We start from the raw sequence: 25,478 nt of genomic DNA on the forward strand, positions 1-25,478 counted from the left end.
AAATACTCACTTTACATAAATCTTTCACACTCACATGCATGTGGCAACTGTGGAAAGAAAGAACTTTATTTTGACAGGAAGTAAACTGCAGCAGAATCCAGCTCAGTGTGAGAGAGCATCTGCTGCAACCAACTGGGGATTTGGGAAGTAAAGCTGGGTAACATGCTAAAAACAGGAGCCAAATTCCTTAACTGACTCTGATCAAAAAACAGATGTTCGAAGTGGCTATTTTATATTTACTTAAAGTATGAAGGTGAAAATGTAATGATGTCCATGACTGCTTTTTGCTGTTTTGCTAACAGCAAAACAGCTGTTAGCAAAACAGCTGTATCTTGTACAATTCATTTATCTTACAACTCCTATACTGCCATCAAAGCACCAAACACTTTTATATGATACTACATTTTCTTCTTTGTGCAAAATCTTCAACCAAAAATTTCTAAATAACAGTTTTGTTTCTCTAGCTGAATAATCCTTTTTATATTTAATTTTCATCAATAAATATTTTACTCTAGTGGTACATACAGCAGCAGGATATTAGAAAGACCTGCAATAAGTGATATTGTTGGTGAATCTTGCAATAAACGAATAACTAAACAGCAGTATGTCTTTCTTCTTCAAATATATTGGAAACATGGACCTTGTATAATGAGTAGCTTCTGGAAAAAAATGTAATAAGTTATTTCCATCCTGAATAACAAGGATTTTGTAAAAAAGTTGCATCTCACTGTGTTAGCTGTGGTGTCAAAGAAACAATTTAGTTGAAGTTTTCCAAGGACATTTTCTGCTGCATTAAGCAACATGCATCACCAAACATTTTCCTGTCTTAGAGACTCTGTGATTATTTAAATATCTAGTATTTATTGCGTTCTAAGTAATTATTTGCAATAATAACATTGCAAACAGTGATACTGGAATATTGATAAATATGAAATATATTGTATTGCACAACCACAGCAGTGCAAATACTTCAAGACTAAAACAGTGTGGTTAGGATTCACTGTGTGTGGAGTAGGTAGGGGGCTGATAGGGGCTCTACTAATCTAATTGTCCACTTTTGTGAAACTAGTCAACATTTCACACTCCAAGTCCACATCATTTACACACTGGTGTATGTAGTGGCAAAGCAAACAGTCAGAGTCTGTGCAGTAGTTCAAAAAGTGTATCAATCAATGTCTCTGATTAGATCCAGTGGTGAGAGTAGCTCAGTCCCCTTATTCTATGGCTAATACAGACAAGACAGGTTGTCACAATGCCAAGACTGAAAGGTTGCCTTACATTAAGAAATGACACCAGCAAATCAGCCAAAATGAATCACAGAAAATGCATTAATTTGCGGTTAAGTTCAAGTACATTTTATTGCTCTACAGAACATTTTCCCTGACACAAATCACTTTGACACCATCTCCTTGTTTTAAAGTGACAACTAACCTTTTCCTGCTGTCACATTACCCTCTTTTGCAGAGATTAAACTCCTCACTAACTGTTGGTCATCATTTTTAGCCTATAAGCTGTAATATTGTAAATCTGAACATTTTCTTCATAAAGAGATGTTTTCTGTCATGTATTTGTGCTTTTTCTGTTGGAGTGAGAACAACATTAATTAGCCTAGCTGTCAGATAATATATGGTTTTCCCTTATTTAAGTCGTAGCTTAAATAAAAGTTTAATAAACTTAACAACTTACTCAGTTTTCCATGAATAAACTACATTTTAATGCAGCCTGAGACCAGCCTCCTCGCCCCTGAGTATATGGCAAATGTGCTGCATTCCCTTTTAAGATAGAAGGTAAATTAGACACTAATCAACAGCACAGCTTTAACATGCTGCTGATGAAGGCAACATTCTATGGGGAATGACTGTTTAATTTTAGCAAATGCTACAGTTCTTTAAATATCACATACAATTAGTATTCACCATACACAAGTCTTGAAAAAGAAGCAAAAAAAAAATGGCAGGCAGGGGGGAGGGAAAGGGAAAAGAACTCAGAGCTGCGCAGCATCGCTTTGGTGCTTGACGTTTGCTGAATCAATGAGATAAACAGAAGAGCCCTGAATGTCAGAGTTTGCATCTACAAGATTGAAGACTTAAATTTGGTCCCTCGCTACTGCTCCGAGGGAATTTTCTATTGAAAAAGGTCAGACTCAATCTCCCTCATACCAAATAACTAAATGTGTGGGTCCCTCCAAGGCACTAGCTTCTACTGAGAACTGTAGATAGATGATGTGGTAACAGAGCACTTTCCTGTCTAGATTTGACAATTAGACTCTTTAAACTGTTAAATCTAGAATGATACATATCACTTAATTTTCTAAGAGCCCTGTGGCAGTAATGTGCCAGGAGAAAAGTCAGTAAAAGTCAACAAGATATTTTTTGCCCAATCAATCCTCTAATTCAATCACACCTAACTAAAGAAGATTAGCTAAGGTCTTGGCTTCGATGCCTGTTTATTCATACAGATTCATGCCAAGGTTCTTGTGATGGTCTGACTGTATGACTATAGTACTTCATAAGGAAACCTGGCTGGCTTATGGATGGATCTCCGTCTTGGATTAGACTTACAACATAAGACCAGGTGGCTATGCAGTGGGGACTCTTGGCAGGAGGAAGTTTGGCGAGACTGAATGGGAGGAGAATGTTATCCTGCTGGCTGAAGGAGCATTTCTCACCCACTGCTACAAGCCAAGCTCATTTGTGCCAGAACAAGCCTGTAGCATGTGGGACTATCACCAAGTGCTGGAGGAAGAAGCTGAACAAAACTTACAGGAGGGAACTTGATGTTTCAATTTGATTTTAAAATTATTTTACTTCAACTTCATTTATAAGTAATAGATCAATACATTTAAAATATATAATTAACTAACAGATTAAAAAAAGAATCATCCTTACAAATAATTGTTCAAAACATCACTAGTGATGCCCTTGCAACACTTTCAAAGTAATGCAATGTTTTAATGAAGATGAAGCTCCTAAGAATGTCTAATGGATTACCACATGACCTTCTGTTTCCCTGGGGTGTATGAAACACTACAGAAACACTTATTTGAGCCACAAAGCCAGATGAGACTCAATTTATCTTGCTACCAAACAAATTCAGCAAGACAATAAGGGAGATAAAAAATAAATCTCCAAGCATTAAAGAGCTTCAAAGAGTGGCAGTTGGGTGTCTCCGAGTCTCCATAACAACCATCACATGCTATAGACATAGTTAATCTCTTCCTTGATAAAAATGTCTTTAAAATCCCCATTTTGAATCATCACCACAACTTTTGTTTCCAAATTAGACATGAGAAGTCCAATGTATCAGGTAATCTGATCACAATTTATTTTTCCTTGTCGCAATCATCTTATAATTACCATCCTTTTAACAATAAAAATGGAAAAGAGGACAATCAAACAGCTCTAATGAAACTACAATTACAACATCTACGGTCAGATGCTAAAAAGAAAGGTTCACAGATAGCTTGGTGAATGAACAAACACACACACAGAAACTGAAAACAAACTCATGGTGAAATATTGCTTGCCAACAGCTCCCAATCAGTGGTGCCAACTGAGGACAATTATCAGACCCATAATGAGTTCATTAGGATAATGAAACAGCTAAAGCTGATTTTCTGTTCTACATTTTAAACCTCTTGTATTAGCGTCTCCACTAGCAATTTAGATTAGCAAGCCAAGCACAGACATAAGAAAGGGTCTGAATGGATAAAAATGTATTTGTGCGAACCCATTCAGAGTCATAAAACAACTATAAACAGTGCTTCTGCAAAATCAAGAAAGCAAAACACGTGACTGACCTAAGCAAAGACTAAAGAGTTACACATTTGTTGTAATGCAAAAATGTTCCAAATCAAGAGAAAGTTGTCTTGTTGAAACACAGTTCAGTATTCTGATATGATTTTATGCATTAGTCAGTTAAGGTATTATGTCATCGCACCTCACAGTCTGAGTAACAAATCACCCCAAAAAAACATATTGCACATGCTTGAGTCATGTCCAGGGTGCCTTGGCAGTGATCAGTAAGTCAGTAGAAGATAAATTTGCTTAACTATAGAGGTCTCAGTCAGATCAAGCATAGCCTACAAAATACTCTGAGACTTCAGTCTATCAGAACATTTCAAATGGTAAAAATATAATGTTTAAAGTACAGAAATAAATTTAACTCTTTCTCACTTTTGGAATTTAGGTGCAATGGAAGTAACATGATGATTTTGTGATTTTGTAAGAGAAAAAAAATTAAAGTCAAGACTGAAAATATTCAGCTACTGTGTGCAAAATGATGAATCTAGCTCACAAGAAAAAGACTACGCACAAAGCTAGGTTCACAAGAAAAAGAAGAAACAAATTTTAGCAAACAAATTTTAGAAAACTTACAGTTCTCTTTTTTATATATCTCACAATAATAGTGTTATACCAGACAAAGTCACAAATGCAACTCCATAGCTCTTCAGGAGCTGTGACTTGAAATACCAAAGTGCTTTAATTTCATCAGTTAAGGCTCCCACATACTCAGGCATACTTCACTCCCCCAACATCATTATGTCCTTCACCAGCTTATTGTATTCCTCTTCTCCATGTAGGAAATCTGTACTCTCAACTATGAAATCTCAACTGTCAGTGAGATGTGCATGGAGACAGCACGGATAACATGATACGCACACTCCACCCGAGTATGTGGGAGCCTTTAGAAATGTTTATATCCTGTTCCTTTAAGTCATGAAGGAATATGTCTGAAATGTGAGCACCACCAAATGTAATTTAAACGTAACTAAATGCTTTTAAAGCATTTGCATCAACCACAGAAAACTCTTTGAAATACAACATTCATTAAGTCAGAAAAACGCTCTGCCTAAGAAACAGCTACTTCAACCTTATCATATAAGTAACACTAATTATCCAATGGATTTCAAATTGACAGCACATTCACGCAAGCTATACAATACCACATGAGGTCAATTACCAAATTACCATCATTACTGCAAATTACTGTTGGTAGTTTTGATAAACATTAGAACTGGTGTGATACTGGCTAACTATACAAATACCCATAAGGCTAGTTTGTCATTTTTAACCTAAGTATTACTGAATTACAACAAAATTTGATGCTTTGAATTCAGGTAGGATCAAATTTGACTTAATTTGATAGTGTGTAACATTGACTGAATGTATCAGGAAATTATGGTCTTGCAGGACTAAGGTGGATGCAGTTAAACCAAATTATTTGCATGCTACTTAAACACATTACTTGCTCTGGAATTGTTAAGACTTGATTGACACATATGGCCTGGGGTATCCTTTTGTTCAAGGATTGTAAGAGTGCTATTCCTCATGAACATCTCTCCCCAATAGGTGTAATGTAGTCAATGTCCTTCTGACAGCTAATTTTGTTTAAATATTAGCACAATACACTATAGTTTCATTTCCATCATGGGAACTGTAAAGAAATTACTTTTCAGAGGTATTGGACTGCCATTAATAAATATGTATTTTGACAGAAGTCACAGGTCAAAGTAATGTTTGTTACTTTTTTTTTTTTTTTCCTTTTAAATGTTGTAACTGTCATGAGAACACTAATGGCTTCATAGACCCACTGCCTGACATACAGTTCTTAATGAAAATGTAAAGAAAATGTTATATCACCATAAATTATTTTGTGTTTTCTTGCAAGTATTTTCAGACATAATCTGACAAATATGTCAGCCATGATGCTTTTTATGTTTTGCTGGATTACATATATTTTAATAATTTTGTTGACAAGGTTTAGAATAAAAAACAGTCAAAATAACTATCTTTAGGTATCGAAACACCTTCAGGCGTGTCTTAAGTTCAGAGACACGCAGGTTACTGGTGTTTACTGTAAATGCTAATTGCAACATGACTAAGCTGTTGATAGTGCCCGGGGTCAAGACAATAATAACAGAAATTCCTAATTGGAAAACAAAGCCAGTGATAAAACCCAATGAATCCGTGAACTCACATTTTCTTTAGTCTTCACAAAGAGGCACACACATGCATTTCCTTGTTAGTTGGATAAACAAAGGTGTTGCACTATAACTGTAATAAAAACTTGTCAAAACACACACACACACACACACACACACACACACACACAGAAGCATTTGTTTGTTGCACTACCTATAAATTCATGACGGTGGTTTTTATTTCTCCTCAGCTTGAGGCAAGCGAATGATGTTGACACTTATGTCATTAGCCTCTGTGAAATCAGTCCGCTTCTCAGTGAGGAATTTGAGACAGCACTCCGGAGCAGGTCAGATAATAAAGCATGGACAAGGCTATCTTCTTTAATTTATATGCAGGCAGAGAGTGATCTGCCCCGGGTGTGTTTGGCCTGACTAAGCAGAGTGAGCGAGACATTGACTTGTCTGAAGAGAGTCTTCCCACGATCCACTGAAGAGAAACACATTTCCTACGGCATTGCTTCCACTGTATCGAGACCCTAATGAGTCTATACAACAAAGGCTCGGTATGAGCCTCACCAGATCTCACCGTTTTCAAATGACATGAGTGTGTAAACAACTAAAAGGGGTTGAAAGAACCTTGACATCTGCAGCAACATCAGAAAAGTACATCTGGGGAGCATATAGCCTTAAACCAGTCATCAAGAGAGCTAGTACATCCACCAAAGCAGCCGTTTCTTAATAGCAATTACTGTTTTAAGTGTTCAGAGTAAATTGTCTTCAAAAAGGAATGTTCCCCTGTGGCTATCATACAGAGAATACTGATAGATTTTATGATCAGATATGAGAGTCTGAGAGTAACATGGAGGTGGAAGAAAGAACTAAGAAAGGCAGAAAGAGAGATTTCCTTAGCTTTCCTAGGTTCATAAACCATGAGACTGCTGCTTTCATTAAATGCAAACTAAGTGTTGGAAGTGCAGCGCCACATTATTTTTGCAATTACTGTATTCAGATGCACATAATAATCACTGAAGTAATTGCTCTTTTATGTCAGGATTTTTTTAAACCAAAGCTTTTTAAAGCAGGGGCATGTACAGACAAAAGAGCTGAACAGGGTCAATTGGATCCAACGCCAAAACAAATACCTACAGACATTTAAGACAATAGCAATATGGAAGTTTGTAAAATGCAAGTTTCTACACAAATGTAGAAACTTGCAAATGTAGAAATTTGCCAAAATTATTCAAAGAGAACATTGGCGACTCACCTAGGAGGGTAGAAAAGAACAAAGTACAATATCTAGGCACTTATGCCATACCAGCCTCAACATAGGTCGCCGTTCATGATTCAGCAATAACAAAGGACAAGAATGACATCCATTTAGAAATCTGCATGAAACTCAGGAGTTTACCAAGATTATAAAGTCAGACATATGCTCAAACAAAATGTTAAGTCCTTAATTAACTGCAAGACTAAAGCAAGAATTTTGGGAGATATGCATTTTCTTAAACTTATTAAACTTTAAGTGGAAAATCTGGGCTCAAAATGAAAACCAGAAGAAATGTGCAAAATACTTTTTTCATAGCGCTATTGACAGATTGTGCAATTTTGCAATCAAAATATTCTCAGTTGTGGGTTGCACTTTCCTGGGCAAAGTTTGAATCAGCTGCAGTGCAACTATGTTAATCCAGAAATGCAGAGGCATAGACGGGGGACAGGTAAGGATGAACTGTTCTCTAGAGCATAGACACTTTGAGATAAGCACAGTTGCAGAAAATGCTAACTAGATGAGTCACCACTCCTCCTCACATGTATCAACAACACATTTCAGGTAAGGTCATTACAATTACAGATAACAATGTATTGTGAGAATTCAGCACTGTGCCAACCATCTGATTTGTCTCACCATCTTTTGAACATCTGCAGCTCTGACGGTGTCTTCCGGTCGAGTTCACTTGTTTGTAGCTTTGCCCCCAATTTAATGCATAAATCCATTGTTGAAATGTAGCATTGTGTTGGTGCAGACATTGGACATTTCAGGTGGTGCTCACTTAATGGCACAAGTGCAGGCTGAGAAAGCATTCGCAACAATGTTGAAGCTTTTCTGGGTTCCAGCAGTGTTCTGGAAGATCGTGATGTCGACTTTTGCCTTCACTCCATTAAAATCTACAGGTGGCATGATGGCTTAAAATTGAACCCACAAGAGCCTTTGTAATTTTGAAAATAAACCATTATTAAGTCACTTCAAGTGACATTTGTATATCTATGATAACAGTCAATTTAGCACACCTGCAGGGTGTGATCCTGAACATACACTTGGCATTTCAGACTCCATGCTGAAAGAGGGGAAAGAGCCCCTTAAAAAAACAAAATGAGCCAAAACACTTGCAGGTTTATTTTTTTCTGATCGTGATTCAATAAAAACATGATTTAATTCCAAAGGTCCACAATTTTGACTATAGCAAAAATGCATAAATATTTCTAAAAATGGAATTTAATGTAACAATAATCAGTACGTGATTACATACATACATCATTTTACTCATCATGTGCATCTGGTATTGATTTTGGGCTTTAAAGATATATTTTACCCAGTATTTACTTAGAGTACAATGAATATACAGTAAACAACTTCAATGGTTTTGTGACAAAGAATCGTTTGCACAAGCTTATATTAACTGTGAATTCAGTTAATTATTAGTTCACTGAGCAGGCTTGGCAGAACTAAGTTCGGAAAACTAAAATGCATAAAGCCAAGTGTTTGTTTACCCCATGTTAGAAAAAAATAGCTGTACAAAGGACGATGTTGCACCTATAAAGCTAATTAAATAACTTTGGCAAATGACCAAAATATGGAGTAATACAATTTGTGACAAGATGAGCATGCTTCATAGATGAATACCATGGCAACAGACAGGCCCAAGGTAGAAAAAGGCTTCTTGCGCATAAACCAATACTTGGAGGAGAATGTCATTTTAAAGCTGATAAAGTCACAGAATGAGCTACACAAGGTTAAAATGCAAAGATAAATAATCTGTGTGCAAAACATTCAGCAAAAATGACAAAACCCAATTCAAGGTTCTGTTGGATCTACCAAAGTATTTAAAGTATCAGTAGCTGCATTTCCATTACAAATGTGTGCAAATCTTTTTCTATGTTCTGCTAATGTAAAAAAAACAAAAACAAAAAAAAAAAAACACAATTTTGCAATTGTGGTGTTTCCAATAAATAAATAAAACAATAAACAGAAAATACAATCACAAGTAAATAACCCTGTTCATGCAATTAGCCATCAAAAATAACCATGGTAACAATAGATTTGAATAGTTGCATGAGATTACATTCATAATCTGCAAAAATTGTAGCCGGTGATTAAGCCAAAGACCTATGGATTCAAGACGTTTGAATGACACGCAATGTTTTATGTCATCATTTAATTCAATCACCATGATATCGTAAGAGTATCATTTTAAAACTATTTTTCAAAGATCTTATTCCACACAACATTTTATTCTGCTTTTATCTGTTCTGTAGCACTTATTTAGTCAGTTGGTCTTTTCTAATAACTAGTTTGTAATCAAATGTGACACTTTTAGCAAAAGTAGTTGTCAAACAGCATTGTCTTCATAACAGTAATTAATTATATTCTGCTAGGAAAAACCTTCTTTCAGCCAGCTGCCTGGCAGCTTATAGCAACAGGTGAGGGATGTTGAGAGCTATGATCTACTATAATCCAGAAAACTCTGGAAAAAAAACTCTAGCCTCTCCAGCATTTTCTCTGACAAGATATTAAAAAGATGTAAAAATCGTAGCGGTTTCGAAAATTTTGAAAGCCAATATATCTTTCTATATTGGCTTTTTAAGAAGTGCATGTCTAGAAATTAATTTTATATTTTTATATCCACAAAGACTAAAACTATTCTAACCAAACAACTTAGCTGAATTAGTCACACCTTGTTTTACTGTAACTATAGAAACTGAAAGGGCAGCATCACCTGTAGCAACGTCCATTGAGATAGATTACGCAAACCATATTAAAATTAGTCTTTTGTTCTGCAAACATAAAAATGTTATTTATGCACCCTTTTCTTTGTTGTCATCAAAGTCTTGTATTAAAGCATTAAATGCTATGAAAGAAGATGTAGCATTGCTAAATAAATTAGACTATATCTAAAGTTCTAACATGCGCTTAAAATTAAACCAGTACAAAACCTAAGACTCGCATATCAGCACAGATGGATGGAAAGAAGGCTAAGGCATGATGGAGTAGTTAGTTACTCCCACAGCAGAGGTGAGACCTTCTGTCTGGCTGCTGACAGCAAGCCTTCACATTATCTAACAGCTTTGTATCTGTAAATGCACCATGTTCTCCAAACACCGCCTGCAACCCAATGTATTGAAATAAACTCTCTGCAGAGCCTATTTGTGATGGTGTATCTATTTCTGTCTGTGGCAGTCTATGATTGGATTTCTGCAAACACTGCGGTGTTTAAAGGCTACTGACCCACCAAGTCTTATTCAACATTTCAGCTTAAGGAATGAAAAAATGAATTGTGGTACAACAAGTAACACATGCACTGCAGAAATAAGAAGATTTTGCACAGTGGTGCCACCCAGTTAAACCTTTGTAAAATAGGATATATTGGGATTTAGGATTAACCACAAATCAGTGCTTTGAAACATAATAGTGTAGGTCATGGTTGTTACAAATAAAACAATATTATTCCCATATTTAAGAGACAAAGCTTAAAATGTTCCAAAAAAATGGATTTAATGGAAGGAAAGGGGAGCTTCGAGACACACACCAATCTCTCTCTCTGTGATTAATTTAATTAGGAGCAATAAGGTACTCTAGGCTACTCTATTTCAATGCTGAAGAACAGCAGAAAAAAACTTTTCTAAAACAATTTATTTAGAGGAATGCATTTTTAGCACTTAATGTGCTTGTGCTTACTGGATCTGAGAGAGTGGCAACATTTATCTTTGAGAATCTGAGATACTTTCTTAGAGTTCAATACATAGAAACATGTTGACAAGATGGATCTCATACACTATAATCCACTCTAAAAGAAGATAAACTACATCATGAATGTAAATGAGTAACAAACCAAAGCACTATTCATAGTAGTGCATCACAGGTCAAAATCAAGGTAATGACAGATGTAACGATTTCTCCAACAACGTGTCTGTGTGATTAGTGGTCTGATGAACTAAAATGTTAGGAGCTAAAGGTGCAGCCCGGTTTTAACCTCTGGGTAAAATTTGATAAGAATTAATGAACAGTCTGAACATGTAGGAGGCAGAATCAATTTACGCAGAGGCATATTCATTTGTCCTGCCTCATTCTGTTGGTTACACGTTAATGGGAAACGCAGTGATGCAAACACAAGGTGCACACTGCTCACTGTGTCCACGCAACAACAAACATAGAAGTTCTTGTTTTGAAGCAAAAACATAATCGCATAATCTCCTATCAACCTTTTGTTGAGGCATACAAATGCATTATGGGAAACTATTCTTTGATTTCAGTATGAATGACCTTTACTGAAAAACAACATTATGTTATTTTATTTAGGGATATTGGTTCGTGTTGGTTCCCACAAACCAAGAAATCAAAACATCCATAGGTTCATTCCCACTAAATGAGTCCTGCTCTTTACTACTCTACACATACAGAATAACAATATGTGACTTGAATTAAGTGTCTCATAGTGTGATCATCACTAGTATAGAACTTGGAAAATAAATAGTTGTCTCTCCTAAAATCAATAGCAAATTAAATGTTCAGTAAAGTGCCAAGTATCCATACATTTAAACTTTTTGGCATGTTGTCACATTAGAGCCTCAAAATATATTTAATTAGGATTGTATGTGGTAGACCATCACAAAGTAGCACATCATTGTGATTTGCATGGAAAAAATTGATGGTTTAAATATTCTTTCAAATTAAAATTTAAAAAGTGTCATAATTAGTTTATAATTTCATAAGTCAATCATCTTTTGATGCAGACACCTGCATCTTCATGAGTTGTCAACAGCTTTGTTCATCTGGAGAAATTAATTTTTTCACTGATGAACATCAATTCTAAATTCGAACCATTGATTTTTAAATTGACTCAAGTCTTTACTTTGACTGGGACACACATGGTGCGACTTGGATCTACACCATTCCAATGTAAATCTCACTGGATGTTTTGGGTGGTTGTCCTGCTAAATGGTGAACAAATTTTCCACCAGTCTTGTTCTTTATTTAGCTTGTTTTCCCCCCCCATCAATTTGGAGCCCTTCCCATTGCATGATGTTACCACAGTGATATTGCACAAAAAGGGAACAGTGTTTTCAGGGTGATTTGTTGTGTTCAGTTTTTTTTTCCTCAAACAAATTTTCATGCAACTGAAAAGGTTTAATTTTGGTCTCATTTAACCAGAGGATTTTCTTCCACATGTTTACTGTCTCTTCTAGATGGCGTTTAGAGAACTACAAAATTACATATGGATATCATCGAATAAGGCCAGATTTGAGTGGATAACGCTGACTCTTCCACGACCATAGGTCTCGACTGCTTCTCTGATTAAGACCATCTTTACCAGTCCTATTAATCTAGCTGAATGGCCTTGTCTTTTCAGATTTGTAATCATAACATACTTTTAATTTGTTGGATACTGGTTTGGAAAGTGTTCTGTAAGAGATGCTGTGGATCACAGTGTAGGGAGCCAAATAGCCTACACGAGAATGCAATACTCAGCTATGGCTACAATCCAGTAGCTTGCTATCATCAGTATGTGAATGTGAAAAGAAATGACAGATTTCATGTGAAACATCTTTGAGTGTCCTAATAAAGCACTGAATAAGTCTGATGCCACTTGATTTTGTTTCATTTTCAGATTTTTATTTATGAAGACATTTAGAATGTTGAAACTGTTCAAAGAATAGAAATATGTGGCACTGTACACTCTTCATTCAACTGATGTAAGCCAGAACTTTTACTAATCTGGGTTTGTTGTTCAATATATATTTTTTTGTCAAGCAGAAGTAAAAATTAGGCAAAACATACTCAACAATCGCAACATCTGGATTTCAGTTGCACATTGCAACTGAAATCTTCTGATTGCTGTTTCTTCCAAGATGACATATGAGCAAAAAAATTTTTCCACTATATATATATATATATAGATTTATGCATTTTCCAATATAAATATTGTAAAAAGTATGTCGATTTACAATATGCTCAATGACAAAACATTTACAAATCAAAACTGTCCACAACATACAGCTACGGAAACTGATACTTAATTGCAGGCAAAGCATTCACGAATATTAGAATAGTGCAAAACCATTTCTAATGACAATGTACAGTTGACTACATCTTCATTTGACCTCTGACTAGCACAGCACCCTCAACAATAGAAAAAGGAGGGAACTTATGTAAAACCGATCAAGTGTTTAGGTTCGTTTATCTCTTCAGTGCTCAAAAAGAGTCACGTTAGAAGAAAAAAGTCAACTCTTAAGTTAAAAAAAATGTTTCTTTTATTGCCGTATTCAAACGTTTTTAAGAATTTGATTTATGTAATTTATCAATTATCATTCTTTATATTGGCAAATCATTGGGGAAGAATATTCTAAATTTTTACCAACACTCAATGTATACTATTACACATATTTGTATGATAGTATCATGACTGTCATGTGTAGTCTTCTGCATTAGTTTCACGTTTTTATAATTGTAAAATTTGTATCTCAACCTAACACACAAACACACAAAGGTAAAGTCATTAACTGGCAACAGTCGAGAAATCATTATTGATTCGGATAATAACACACATGTTCTGAGACTCCAGGGAAAACTCATTACATTTACCAGATTTGTTTTAAGAAGGTTTGGTTTTCTTAGCATAGGTACTAAAATATGCCAAATGAATTGGAATTCTTTAGTTTTATTTATTTTTTTACAGGAGATCTAAAGTAGAAGAAACTTTTGTATCGATTTTGCTCTGCAGGAAGGCAGTCCGCTGGGTATGCTGTTTAACTGTTTGAAAATGTAAGAGGGAAATTAAGCTCTTACATTCTCTCCTGCAGCAGCGTATAGAAACCCTTTCCTCATGTGCAGAAACCACAGGTGCATTTACCTAAATTGTAAATGCACTTAGTTATCAATATCCACTTGATAACTAAGTGGATATTGTTTTTATACCCTCATGCTGAACAAAGTAAAATGCTCAACATCAAAGCTTATCATCAAAGGTGTTCAACAATTATGGCAAAGCTGATTTTTAAAGAAATCCTTTCTTCTTAACTCAGCTCCTATAGGAGTGATGGAGTACTTTCCCAGCATGGTTCAACCTAGGGTCACAGGCATATATAGATTGCTGTAATTCAGTTCTGCTCAGTGATGTAATGATGTCTTGGTGGGCTGTTACATTGACTAATTCATTTTTGTTGGTATCCACGTGCAAAAAAACAACCAACCATTGGTCCTTTACACCTTTCAGCGAGAGTCTGTGACTTTTAATGGAGAGGACAGAAGCACTCCCCAGGGCAGAATGAAGAATGGGACATGCACTGCCTTGAAGGATAAACACCGGAAATGAAAGCATCTAATTACCAGTCTAGCTCTTATACTAGCAGAAACAAATAAAATGCATATATAATTATTTTTAGCTAAACAGCAGATATTGTGTGCTTCATATGTGCACAATAACATTGCTGTATCTCTACTTTTTTGTACCGAACTTCAAATTTGTGAGCTAAACAATTCTCATAAGATGATCCCTAATGTAGTGATGGTTTTTTTCTGTCATCAGAGATGGTATTTATTCAAAGGTGTTATACATTTATTTTTTAGATCTGTTTTGATGCTAAAATGCAGCCACTAAATGAAAAATACATTTGCTTTTAGTGACAGAGCTTTTCTCGCCTGAACACTGAGATGTTATTCATCTCTATCTCCATTCTTTATGTCACGCTGACATTAAGCAAAAAGCTTAAATGTAAAAATGTCAAAAAAAAAAAAAAAGTTTCAAAGGGGGATAATTGATTAATCAACTACATTTATGAAACTGGTTGGACCACAGCTCAATGTGGCTCGTCGTTCTGCTTCAGTTCCAAATAAGCTACCGATGTACACTGTTGCTTGCTAATTCAAGAAACTTAGACATCACTACAGCCAACCTTCTTATAAATTAATGTTGGACAAAATGTACATATTTCCTGCCAACATATTTCTACAGTGACTATATTTTGCAGTCTATGTTTGATCATTGACTTGTGATTGATGTTTGGAGTACTTGCCAATTAAATCAGTACATGCTGACTCAAATAATTCCTTGTTAGTATTTAAAGTAAATTTGTCATGGCAACTTATGAAAATCAATACAACTTATAAATCCAGAATAAACTCTAGACGAAATCATTTATCATCATATTAAACATTTCTTTGGTATACAACTGATCTGTTATTACCAAATCTGTTGATATTTTCTTTTTTTTTTTTTCCACTCCGTCTGTGGCTTTGATTTTAGGGTGATTCGGTTTTTGCTCCATCGGTGTTTCACCAGCTCTTCACAAACACATGAAACATTACTCAGTTGAGTGTGTCATTTCTTTCTTTCCTCTTCTCTGCCTTCACCATGTTCACATACTGCATCCGTCTCTGCTGCTGAGCAGCCAGTGGCACTGTGCATATTTAGGATATTCTTCTGAAATTTGTTGCGCTAATGATGTAGATTTTAAGAATACTTGTTCCAGACAGCTGAACGGCAAAGTTAGATATGCTCCAAGAATCAGCCTTCAAATATGCTTAACACATCAGCAGGATGATGCATCAGTGACTGGAGCTGAAAGTTTTGCATGTGGAACGTCTGCTTCTTGTTGTGGTAACGTCTTTGCTTTGTACATGGATTTATGCAGAACAGATGAATTGTTTGCTTTTGTTTATTGTAAGTCAGTGCCTTTGCACTTTCTAGTCTTTATCCATTTAATCATTTATGGGCATGATTCCCAGAAAAAAGTTTCTCATGATTGTCTTTTTGGAAGCTTTACCTCTGCTTATCTTCAAGATTATTTACACATATCTGTCTGTGTTTCCTTTTCTTTTTAAGACATGTTTCATGGGCTGAATAGACTTAAAATTGGTCTTATGACCATGATGGAGGTAAAAAGTGGAAACCTGAACCTGAGAGCACAACAGTGCAAGAATCATGCAGTGTTGATGTGTTGCTATAGGAGGGATTGGTTGGACTGAACAAAATAGATGGAATCATGAGGAAAAAGCATTATTTGGAAATATTAAAGCAACATTTTCAACATTATTTACATCAATGAACCAAATGAACCAAAATTCTTCAAATTAGTTAGAAAGTGGCTTAAGGACAGCAAAGTTAATGTAAATACTTTTCATCACAAAGCTTTAATATGAGTTCCATTGCAAATATTTGGGCAGAAAAGGTGTATGAGAATAAGGCAACCTAAAAACCTGACTCAGTTATTCAAGGTCTGTTAGATTTCAATTTCAGCAGACTATTGTGAAAAGCTTGAGGAAGGACACCCAACATGTTTGATTCAAGTTGATTTACGTCATACAGTAAACAGGAAGTTTCTGGATTTGAACAAATAATAAAAAAAAAAGATTCTGTAAAAATATGATCTTGCTCATTATTGTGAAAATTAACAGACACATTTGGAACATTGAAATGTTTCTCTGCAGTTTCAGCTGTCACAGATTCCCATGAATGAACAACCCGATCTACTAACAAAGAAGCTATGAAAGTATTTTAGCTGCTTTAGTTGAGTTATCAATGACCATAGTAAAGCTGTTAAACACCATTCGTGACATCAGTGTCTGACAAATACCCTCTCTGGCTCAATTATTATACATTTTCAGAATTTGTTTTCTCAAATTTCTAACCCTCTTCCTAAAAAACTTTATTCATCTATCTGTAGATCCATAGGTCAGACAGTCTGAGTCTCAGCTGTAACCATGTTTTATCCTCTTGGCACCCTGCTGTCATCAGGGAATAAAGATGAAAGATGACTCTCATCTTAAAGACAGAGCTTCAGCAAAAATGTGATGATGAATACTGATTTTACAATCTCTGCAAGACTGAGCAGAGACGCATCCAAGAAGAACTTGCCAGGGTATATTAAGACTAAAGAGAAAGAGAGCTACCACACTATCAGATTATGATAATCAACCTCCTGATCATAGGCTGCGGTCTATTATCAATCCAGGTGTCATTTACATAATGTTAAATGTGGGTTTTCAAGAGTCCCTGCAACTCAATATATCCCTCTGGATGAAGGTCATTTCTTACAACCATCCATTTTCACTTCAAATTACAGAAACTTTAAATTAAAGCACAGTTAGCTGTATTTCAATCTTCTTCACAGCTGAAAAATACTTTCTTCTTTCACAGAAAAGCGGAAAAGGAAGGGCTTTAAAAAGAAAAAGTCTAAATCATATCCCAAATGACAAGATTTCTAATAAATGTTTAAAACAATCCATAATATGAAGTACAAATGTGTCCTGCTCTTTCCTTTCCTTAAAAAAACATCTGCATTGGTTTGTTAGTGCTCCAAAAAGATCTGTTTCTAAAAATTCTAACAACCACATTTGCTCTGGTTAAGCATGACTTTGGAATTAACCAATTTGTAATACTGCAGCCATGGATTTGCCAAAGTATACAAACAAATCTTGTGCAGATATTCTTTGTTCATTTTAACAAAACTTTAATAATAAAAAAAAAATAATACCAGGTAAATCTCAGTAATGAAGAATATTATCAAAAAGGAAAAGTATTTTAGTAAATCAATATCAAAATGTGAAACTTATTTTATCACATGAAAAGTATTTGATTATGGCTTACAGCTAAGAAGAGTTCAGATTCAGTTTCTCTGAAAATTGAAATATAACTGTGATTACTCCTCAGTAGAACCACCTCATCAATGCCGCACTGCTTGATGAGGTAATTCTGAAGTCCTGACTGGGTATATAATGCATGGGTATCCTTTTCAGCAGGTTGAAATTTCAATATTAAATTATGTAATATTCACATTTTCTGAGTTTGGGGTTTTATGAGCTATGAGCAATAATCATCAAAAGTAACAGAAATTATTTAAATATTTTAATATATGTGTAATATATTTTTAATTTTACTCTCTTTTATATCTTACTTTGTCTAATTTACACTACTGGTATCATTTCTCAAAACACTGTCTCCCCTGGGCAAAGGCAATTAAAACAACATTTAAACTGATTCAGAGGGGGATGCTGTTTGAAATTTGGAACTGATTTACAGGATTTTACCAGTTGTTAGAATCAAAAGAGTCAGAACATTATGAATTACTAACACAGACAAATATTTTCTGACTGCTTCTCAAAATGACATTGCTAATATTCATAGGCCTGGAAACTGAGAAATATCACTACAAAGTTTAAAAACAAGAATCAAGTGCATAGCAATTGTTTTCTCACAAAGCAACAGGCCCATCAGCATTAATGCCAGAGATGTCACTCTGGCAACTCAGGATAATTTGTCTTGCATCCTGTGTGGATAAACAATCTTTCTTGTGAACCAACTAGGCAAAATGTAATTCCAGATTCACAAAAAATTAAGTGGGTGATAGAGAAATAAGTTATCTTGATTTGTTTTTAAATTGGGAATAACAAACCCAGCTCATATCCACTAAACTGATATTATTTGCCTGACAAAAACCACAAAAGACCGAAAAGTGGCTAATAGCATTTGAAATGCAGAGTGCCAGTCTCCCCTTGGCCTCCCATCCATTATGATGGAAAACATTTCGAAAGCTTTGTTTCCCAGCTGAATCATAACCAGGACTTAATGGAATTCTTCCACAATTTATTCAAGGTCAAAGCTCATCACTCACATAGTCCTTTGCATTGTAAATCCATCCCTCAACAGGTCTGTGAGAAGAATTTGAATAAAAGAAATTATAAGTTTATTAGTATACTTCCAGTGAATATTGAGTCTGCTGTTATATAGGACAACATAGGAGAATATGAAAGGATACAATCCTTGAAAAAGTATTTCTTCCCCTAAAACTTTTCAAAATTTGTTACAATCTCTAAAACTTTTCAAAATTTGTTACAATCTCTGAACTGTACGTTATTGAGATTTCATACAACAGATTAACACAAACTAACTCACAACTGTGACAAGGAACAAAACTACATTTTCCATGTTTTTACAAATAAAGTCTGCATGTTAGCTGCTTTTGCAGGTAACATGAATATTTTACTCTGAAACCTCTAAAAATAATCAGAAACAGCATGCAATATATATATCGATGGCTAAGTTTATCTTATGTGCAGTGCTGCTCAACTGTATGGATGAAACCCATAACCTCCCCTTCCTCCCTAATTAGCTTTAAAACTTGATTGGTCTTGTACTTACCAGCACGTATAATAAATTTTGATTGCATATGCATCAGAGGTTTTAAAATGTCCTCCCTCCACATGTGACTTTGGAAATCTTGCTACACACATTTATTTTGATTGTGCTTAACCACAATTCCCTGCCTTTTTTTCTATGCACCCTGCACTTGGTTCACAAGACCTATGATTTTAGGCTCAAGTCTGCATCAAAGTTCAAGCACAATGATACCTCCCCAAATGAACCGAACTTTCAGACCTAATGGACTAGACCTCTACAGGACAACACGACTGTGAGAATCCACCCTACATGTGCAAAACTGGTAGGGGTATACTCAAAAACAAACAAAAAAACAATCCTTCAGTTGTAAATGTGGATCTAAATTTTGTTGCGAAGGGGCTGAATAAAAATACACACTACACTTTTCAGATTTGTATTTGTCACACACAACATTCCTGTTCCACTTAGCAATTATGCTCAACTTTATGTTGATTCATTACATTAACTCCTTCAACAGAAATTGAAAACTGAATTTGGGAAAAGCAATGTATGCTAAGACAGTTCAGAATGAAAACTTTTGCAAGGCATCATATAACAAATTAAAAGGGACTTAAAAACACCCCAAATAAAGAAATATATATATTTTTTTTTTGGGGGGGGTGGGGGGGTGATAATTCTAATGAACAGAACACAATTTTGGAATCTTGTTAAGAACTCTGTTACTCCTAGTGAGCAAACAGCAAATGCTTGCAGTTAGTTGTTTGAGATTATCATCAGACACAGCATCAGATAGTCTTCTAAATGGGTATATAATCGACCCGATTCCTGACAAACACATCTCTGCCCACTGAGCGCATATAACGTTTATGGTTTAGCAATGCACTCCATCCAAAGAATATGCCACAATGATTAGTGAGTACCAACAAGAATGTTCAAGTTTGATTCCAGGCTGAATTTTACATTTCTGGACTGAGATATCTACTGAAAAACAACAAGAAAGTTGACACACAGGAAGACTTATTTCACCACCAGCTCAGCTGACACTTTCTGTCAAGCAATTATCCTCCCATGAATAATTCCTGTTTGTCTCGACACTCCTGAGTGCTGCTTGGAAACAAACATGTTAATGAAGGCATTTCCGATTTGCAACATTTGTGACACAAATTAAAAAGACATAAAAACCAAAAAGCAGGATTAAATTAATATCTCAGAAGAGATACGCCTTGATCAACTCAGCAGATTGTAGCCAGTCACTTATAAAATGGCTTTCTCAGAAGACTTCTTTCATGGTTGATTAAAGATGCAACTGAGAAATGCAGTCATATTTTTAAGTGGAATGAACTCATTTGAGAGATAAATAAAGTTAGATGTTGATTTGTCAAGTTTGGACTTGAAAGATAAGACAGACAACCATGATAAAAAACAACACAAAACAAGAAAAAACTGAAGTTGCAGCAGATCTGTCATTTGTACGTCTATTATGCAAGTCTACTACTTCACCACAACCCTAAGGTACAACAGTCAATTGAAATCTAATGACTGAATAATATTAGACTAGATTGTTGTTCTCTAGTGTCATCGTCATTTTGACAAAGTAGTTAGAATTATTTGAGCTTTGTAACATGGTGTATTATCCTTATGAAAAAAAATTATGTAACTGTGGTCGCAAAAGAATTGACATGGTGAACAATAGTCATGAAGACTGTGGTATTTAAATCATGCTCAATTATTATAAAGGGGATTTAGCCTGAAAATCCCAGTACACTAGCAGTTACTAATACCAGCCTGTCTGACACCAACAACCATGTTCACAAGCACACAGTAATGTATTTAACAGTTTGCAATTGTTTCAATAAAATAGCTTACTAATAACCTGCATTGATCAGCCTAATTGATAAGTCACAGCTAAAGTAAAATTCAATGATCTCCTTAGAATGAAATATACTATTGGAAAATTATGAATCGTGTCATTTTTAGTTTCCTTAAGAGGTTACACCCATCTAAAAATGTTGCATATCAAGCAGAAACTCTGTAGGCTGATGACGGTACTTACTAGAAACAGAGTCATGTACCAGGAAAACATGGGCAAAGGTCTGTCTCAAAAAAACAGAAACTATCACTAAAAGTAAAATTTATGAAGGTCTATCCTGATCGTCAGCAAAGCACAGCAGTTCTCACATTAACTCGCTAAAAGACCTACTACTACTAGTGTTACTTTGACCATAATATTAGACAGGTAATACAATAGCTGTTACCTCACTCTTACAGACTTGTACCAGAGTAATCTTGTACAGTGAATGAAGAGCTCAGCTGGGCAGACAGTGAGGACTAATGCTTTGTTAACGTTCAGCACTATTGCACCTTTTCTTATCATTACTGTAATAAAATATAACCACAGAAATAAGCTGTTACTCCTACGTAGTTACAACTGAAAACCATTTTAAAGCAGTGATGAGTAATGGCTGGTAGATCAGATAGGATTAGGATGACAAATTCCCAGTTCCACAAGTTTATGAGGAAATTAATCAATTTCACCAATGATGCTCAAATTACCTCTCCAAAATGAGTGGGTGTGAGGGATTTACCCCCTCCCTAACAAGTACTGTTTTTGTGTACTTTATATATTCTAATTTATTTGGGTAAATGTATTGTGTTTGGGGAATGTAACTTGATTTATTTACTTGTTTTAATCATCTTCTCTTCTCTTTGAGGTCACCTGGTCATGTGCTGCCATGGAAGCGCGCCCATGAGCAGTGCTGACAAGTACCTGGTGTTTTCAATCAGCCTCATTGGGAAAATTAATTGTCTGAGATGGAGGAGAGATGTATTTTTGATTATGTTTGGATCCCGATTGTTCTTTTTGTTTCTAGTTTTGTTTGAGTTAAATGTAACTGTGTAGACATTTTTTTAGGAATAGTTTAGTACAAATGCTCTTTCTTTCTAGAAATGTGAATGTCTCCACCCCTCTAATTAGTCCTGGTGGAAGCCAATCCCTTAAAAGCCAAGTGGTTCAGACGAGAGGGAGATTCTCCCTCTTCTTGTTTTGACTGACATGATATGCTGTAAACTGAAGTGTGTGAAGCGGAAGATAAAAGAAAAAATATTGAGAGCTCTAAAACGGCTGGTCCTACTCTGGTTTCTTTTTGATCGCAAACTAACAGTGGGCAAAAAGTTTTCTTGAATTGCAATGACAAGATACAAAACATATCAAAAATGTTTCTGTCATCCAGAGAGCCGTCTTCACGGATCACTGAGAAAATAAAGGGAGCATTGCTTTGGACACATCTTTACCTCAAGAGTTTTCAGCAATTGTTCATTGCATGGCTAATGGATGCAAACCAACACTTGCAACAAAGCTTTACAAGTCATTCACAAAAACTTAACTACAACGTCCTCCATCTTAAAGCAGAAAATTACTGCAGTCAGGCATCTTTTTAAAACAAACTGCACAGTTGAAACTGGAACCCAATCTAAACGTCTCCAAAAATAAAAATAAAAAAGTGACAGACTGCCAACTCTGACAATAAATAAAAAGAGTGCAAATTGCAAGCTGGTGACTTACTGTGGTGAAATTTACAGCGAAGCAATCCTCTCCCCGAAAGGTGCACTGCAGAAGCATGTCACCGATGTCATGCCCTGTTCGGTTATAGAAATCTGTCATATTGAAGAGCTTGGGCTTGAAGTTCTGGAAGTTCGCCTTTTCCTTTAGTACAGCCAGAACCTCAGCTTCAGCCAAGTGTGGGTTGGCGATCTGGTGATTATTGTTAAGGAGGGCCAGGAGCTCTCCAACGTGATAAAGGTCATTTTTAGTGATTTTGGAGAAACGAAATTCATTGAGGTTGCAGAAGGTAACAGCAGGAAAGGTGAGGTTTGTGGCTGCCACTTCGTCCAATTTGGTGACGTGAGGATACTCTAGGTAATACGACACCCGATCCATGCAGACCAGCATCAGTAAGCTTAATGAGCCCAAGAAAGAAATAGTCCAAAGAAATCGACGGAATGTCATGTGTCCGTAGGCAAATATGTGACTCATGCCATGTAGGGTGGATATGTTGGCAAATGCTTGCAGGTTCGAGGGCCTGACACTTTCAATGCTTTCCTCTGAGCTTCCTTTCATGGCTGTAAAGTGATGCTCAGTACTCAACGAACTTCAGGTTAGAGACTTTGCTTAGCAACAGGAAAAGCAAAATGTAACCAGCAGTGATGTTTGGCACACTGTCTCTTTTTTTTTCTCCAAGAAGGAGAAATATTTTCAGTAAATAGCTACCTTAAAATGGTTGTCAGACTCTGTAACACTTTTCTTTTCATCGAGTCTCGCATGCCATTGGTTTGTCAGCTGTTCCTGGAGTGCCAGGTCCCCCCTTTTCGTTCAGTTTGCCGTTTTATTATCTCCGAAGCTGTCTCTCACTCTCCACGCTCAGCTGTCCTTTGCAGAGGCACCAATAACAATGACAGAAACACCCACTTCTACCAAAAACGTAATGTCTCCTGATTCCTGAGTCGAGTCAAAAGTAAGGGACAAGGAAAGAGAACAGAAAACAGCAGACAGAAGGATATAGGCAATGAGAGGGGGGAATGAGATGAAAAGGACTAGCGTTTAAAGAGGGGCGCTAAGCCTCAGCAGTCAATGGGACCCTTCCTCCTCCAATCGGAGAGAATGCCTCTACATCGCATTGATAATAGGCGGCAATGGTTTTCTGAATGAGAGTAATAAAGAGAGAAATGGCTCACTGGTCCCTCGCTGTCACCTTCCTTTTTCTCTGGTGTCTCTTAGCGCTTCTCTTTTCTTCCAAGAAATGAAAATGAGGGGGTCAGAGACCTCCGACCAGCCCACCACCGTGCCTGACACACCGGCGTTCACTGATTCCACGGGTTCCACTTCCTTTTTTGCACAGATCCACAGTTAAGAAAGAAGACCACCTCATGAGGCTTTATAAGCACCCCCCGAGCAGCATTAGCACTAAAGCCACCTCAAGACCCCCGAGCTTTAGTCCTGTTAACATACAGATTTATATTCTGCCGTGTGGAGCCTTTCACTCTGATTCTCGCCTCCTTTCTCTCTCCCACCACTCCCCCATTTCTTGCTCTCTCTCTCTCGCCTTCGCCGTCGGTCTCCCTCTCTCTATCTCTCTCTCCCTCTTCCTCTTTAGTAGTCAGGATCCATCCCACTGCTGAATAGCTGCTTTGCTTGAGTCTGTGTTCAAAGGGGGGGAAGTCTTTCAATCTGGACACCACATTGCGTTCTTTTATTATTCGCTAATCATGTCTGTCAACAAGAACGCTCCTCAACAAAGCCACATGTTGATTATTTAATGGAATTTGATAAATAATAAAGTATTTATGGCATGAAATAAATGGTATCACAGAAATTATGCATATTTCAACATCTTTGAGTAAAACAAGCAATTCATTTTTTTTTCTAGAAACATGGATAAACGTGTTTTTCATCAATTGTATTTACCTGAGCATATAACAACATATTTTTATATTTGTTTTCTGAGTGTAATAAACAAAAAGCCTTTATGCTTTGGCTTAATCTCTCTTGAGATGTGGTGTGTGCTTAGAGAGGCTTGGTCACTAATGGATTTTATTAGGGTTAAAAGTTCGAAACAGTGTTCTGAGAAAGCATTTAATTTGTCCAAGGGCCAAACAAGATTATCATTCAATGGCTTCCCAGGGGTTACTTTTAAATGTAACAATGGGTGTATGTTCAAAGATGTGACTTCAACTTTTGAAGATCAATTTTATGGCTTTGTAACTACACAAGAAAACCATTGTAACTCCAACCAATAACACTCAATAGCCAGAGAGCCATGAAAGAACTTTAATCTGCAAACCAATGAAGGTAGTGACAGGCATACATGGTCATAAATCAAATGAAATTTAGAAACATAAAGCCTGATTCTCTGGTTTTCAATTCTCCTGCAACACAGTTTACTAACTAAAATAAATGTAATCGGTTTCATTTCTTTTTGCTTAGGTCATGTAGCTTTCATAAAATCATCCTACTCTTTGCTGTTGGATAAGCTCAAGAGGTCAGCCTGTAGGGTGCCTGATTATTACATAAAATGAAGAAACAAAGTTATAATAATAATAAATATATAGTAAAAGATATGGAGTTATCTGAATACCATGCAAAACTATCACAGTGGAAAAAAAGAGAAGAG

At 36.0% G+C, this 25,478-nt stretch overlaps 1 protein-coding gene across 3 annotated transcripts in view; it reads right to left on the reverse strand.

Annotated features, from left to right (window-relative positions):
* The window catches only part of asic1c (acid-sensing (proton-gated) ion channel 1c), a 106,035-nt gene extending 81,629 nt beyond the window's left edge, over window positions 1–24,406 (reverse strand). The window contains exon 1 of one of the 3 annotated variants that reach the window (XM_016669719.1): window positions 22,874–24,406. In XM_016669719.1, the coding sequence (XP_016525205.1) occupies window positions 22,874–23,428 (555 nt within the window). In that variant the 5' untranslated portion in view covers window positions 23,429–24,406. The remainder of the gene's footprint in view (window positions 1–22,873) is intronic. The other 2 variants (XM_016669718.1, XM_016669720.1) reach the window with 2 other exon arrangements.
* Window positions 24,407–25,478: the final 1,072 nt, after the last annotated feature.

This window comes from Poecilia formosa, unplaced genomic scaffold (assembly GCF_000485575.1).
Source record: "Poecilia formosa unplaced genomic scaffold, Poecilia_formosa-5.1.2 Scaffold27, whole genome shotgun sequence".
In the NCBI taxonomy this organism is placed as follows: Eukaryota; Metazoa; Chordata; class Actinopteri; order Cyprinodontiformes; family Poeciliidae; genus Poecilia; species Poecilia formosa.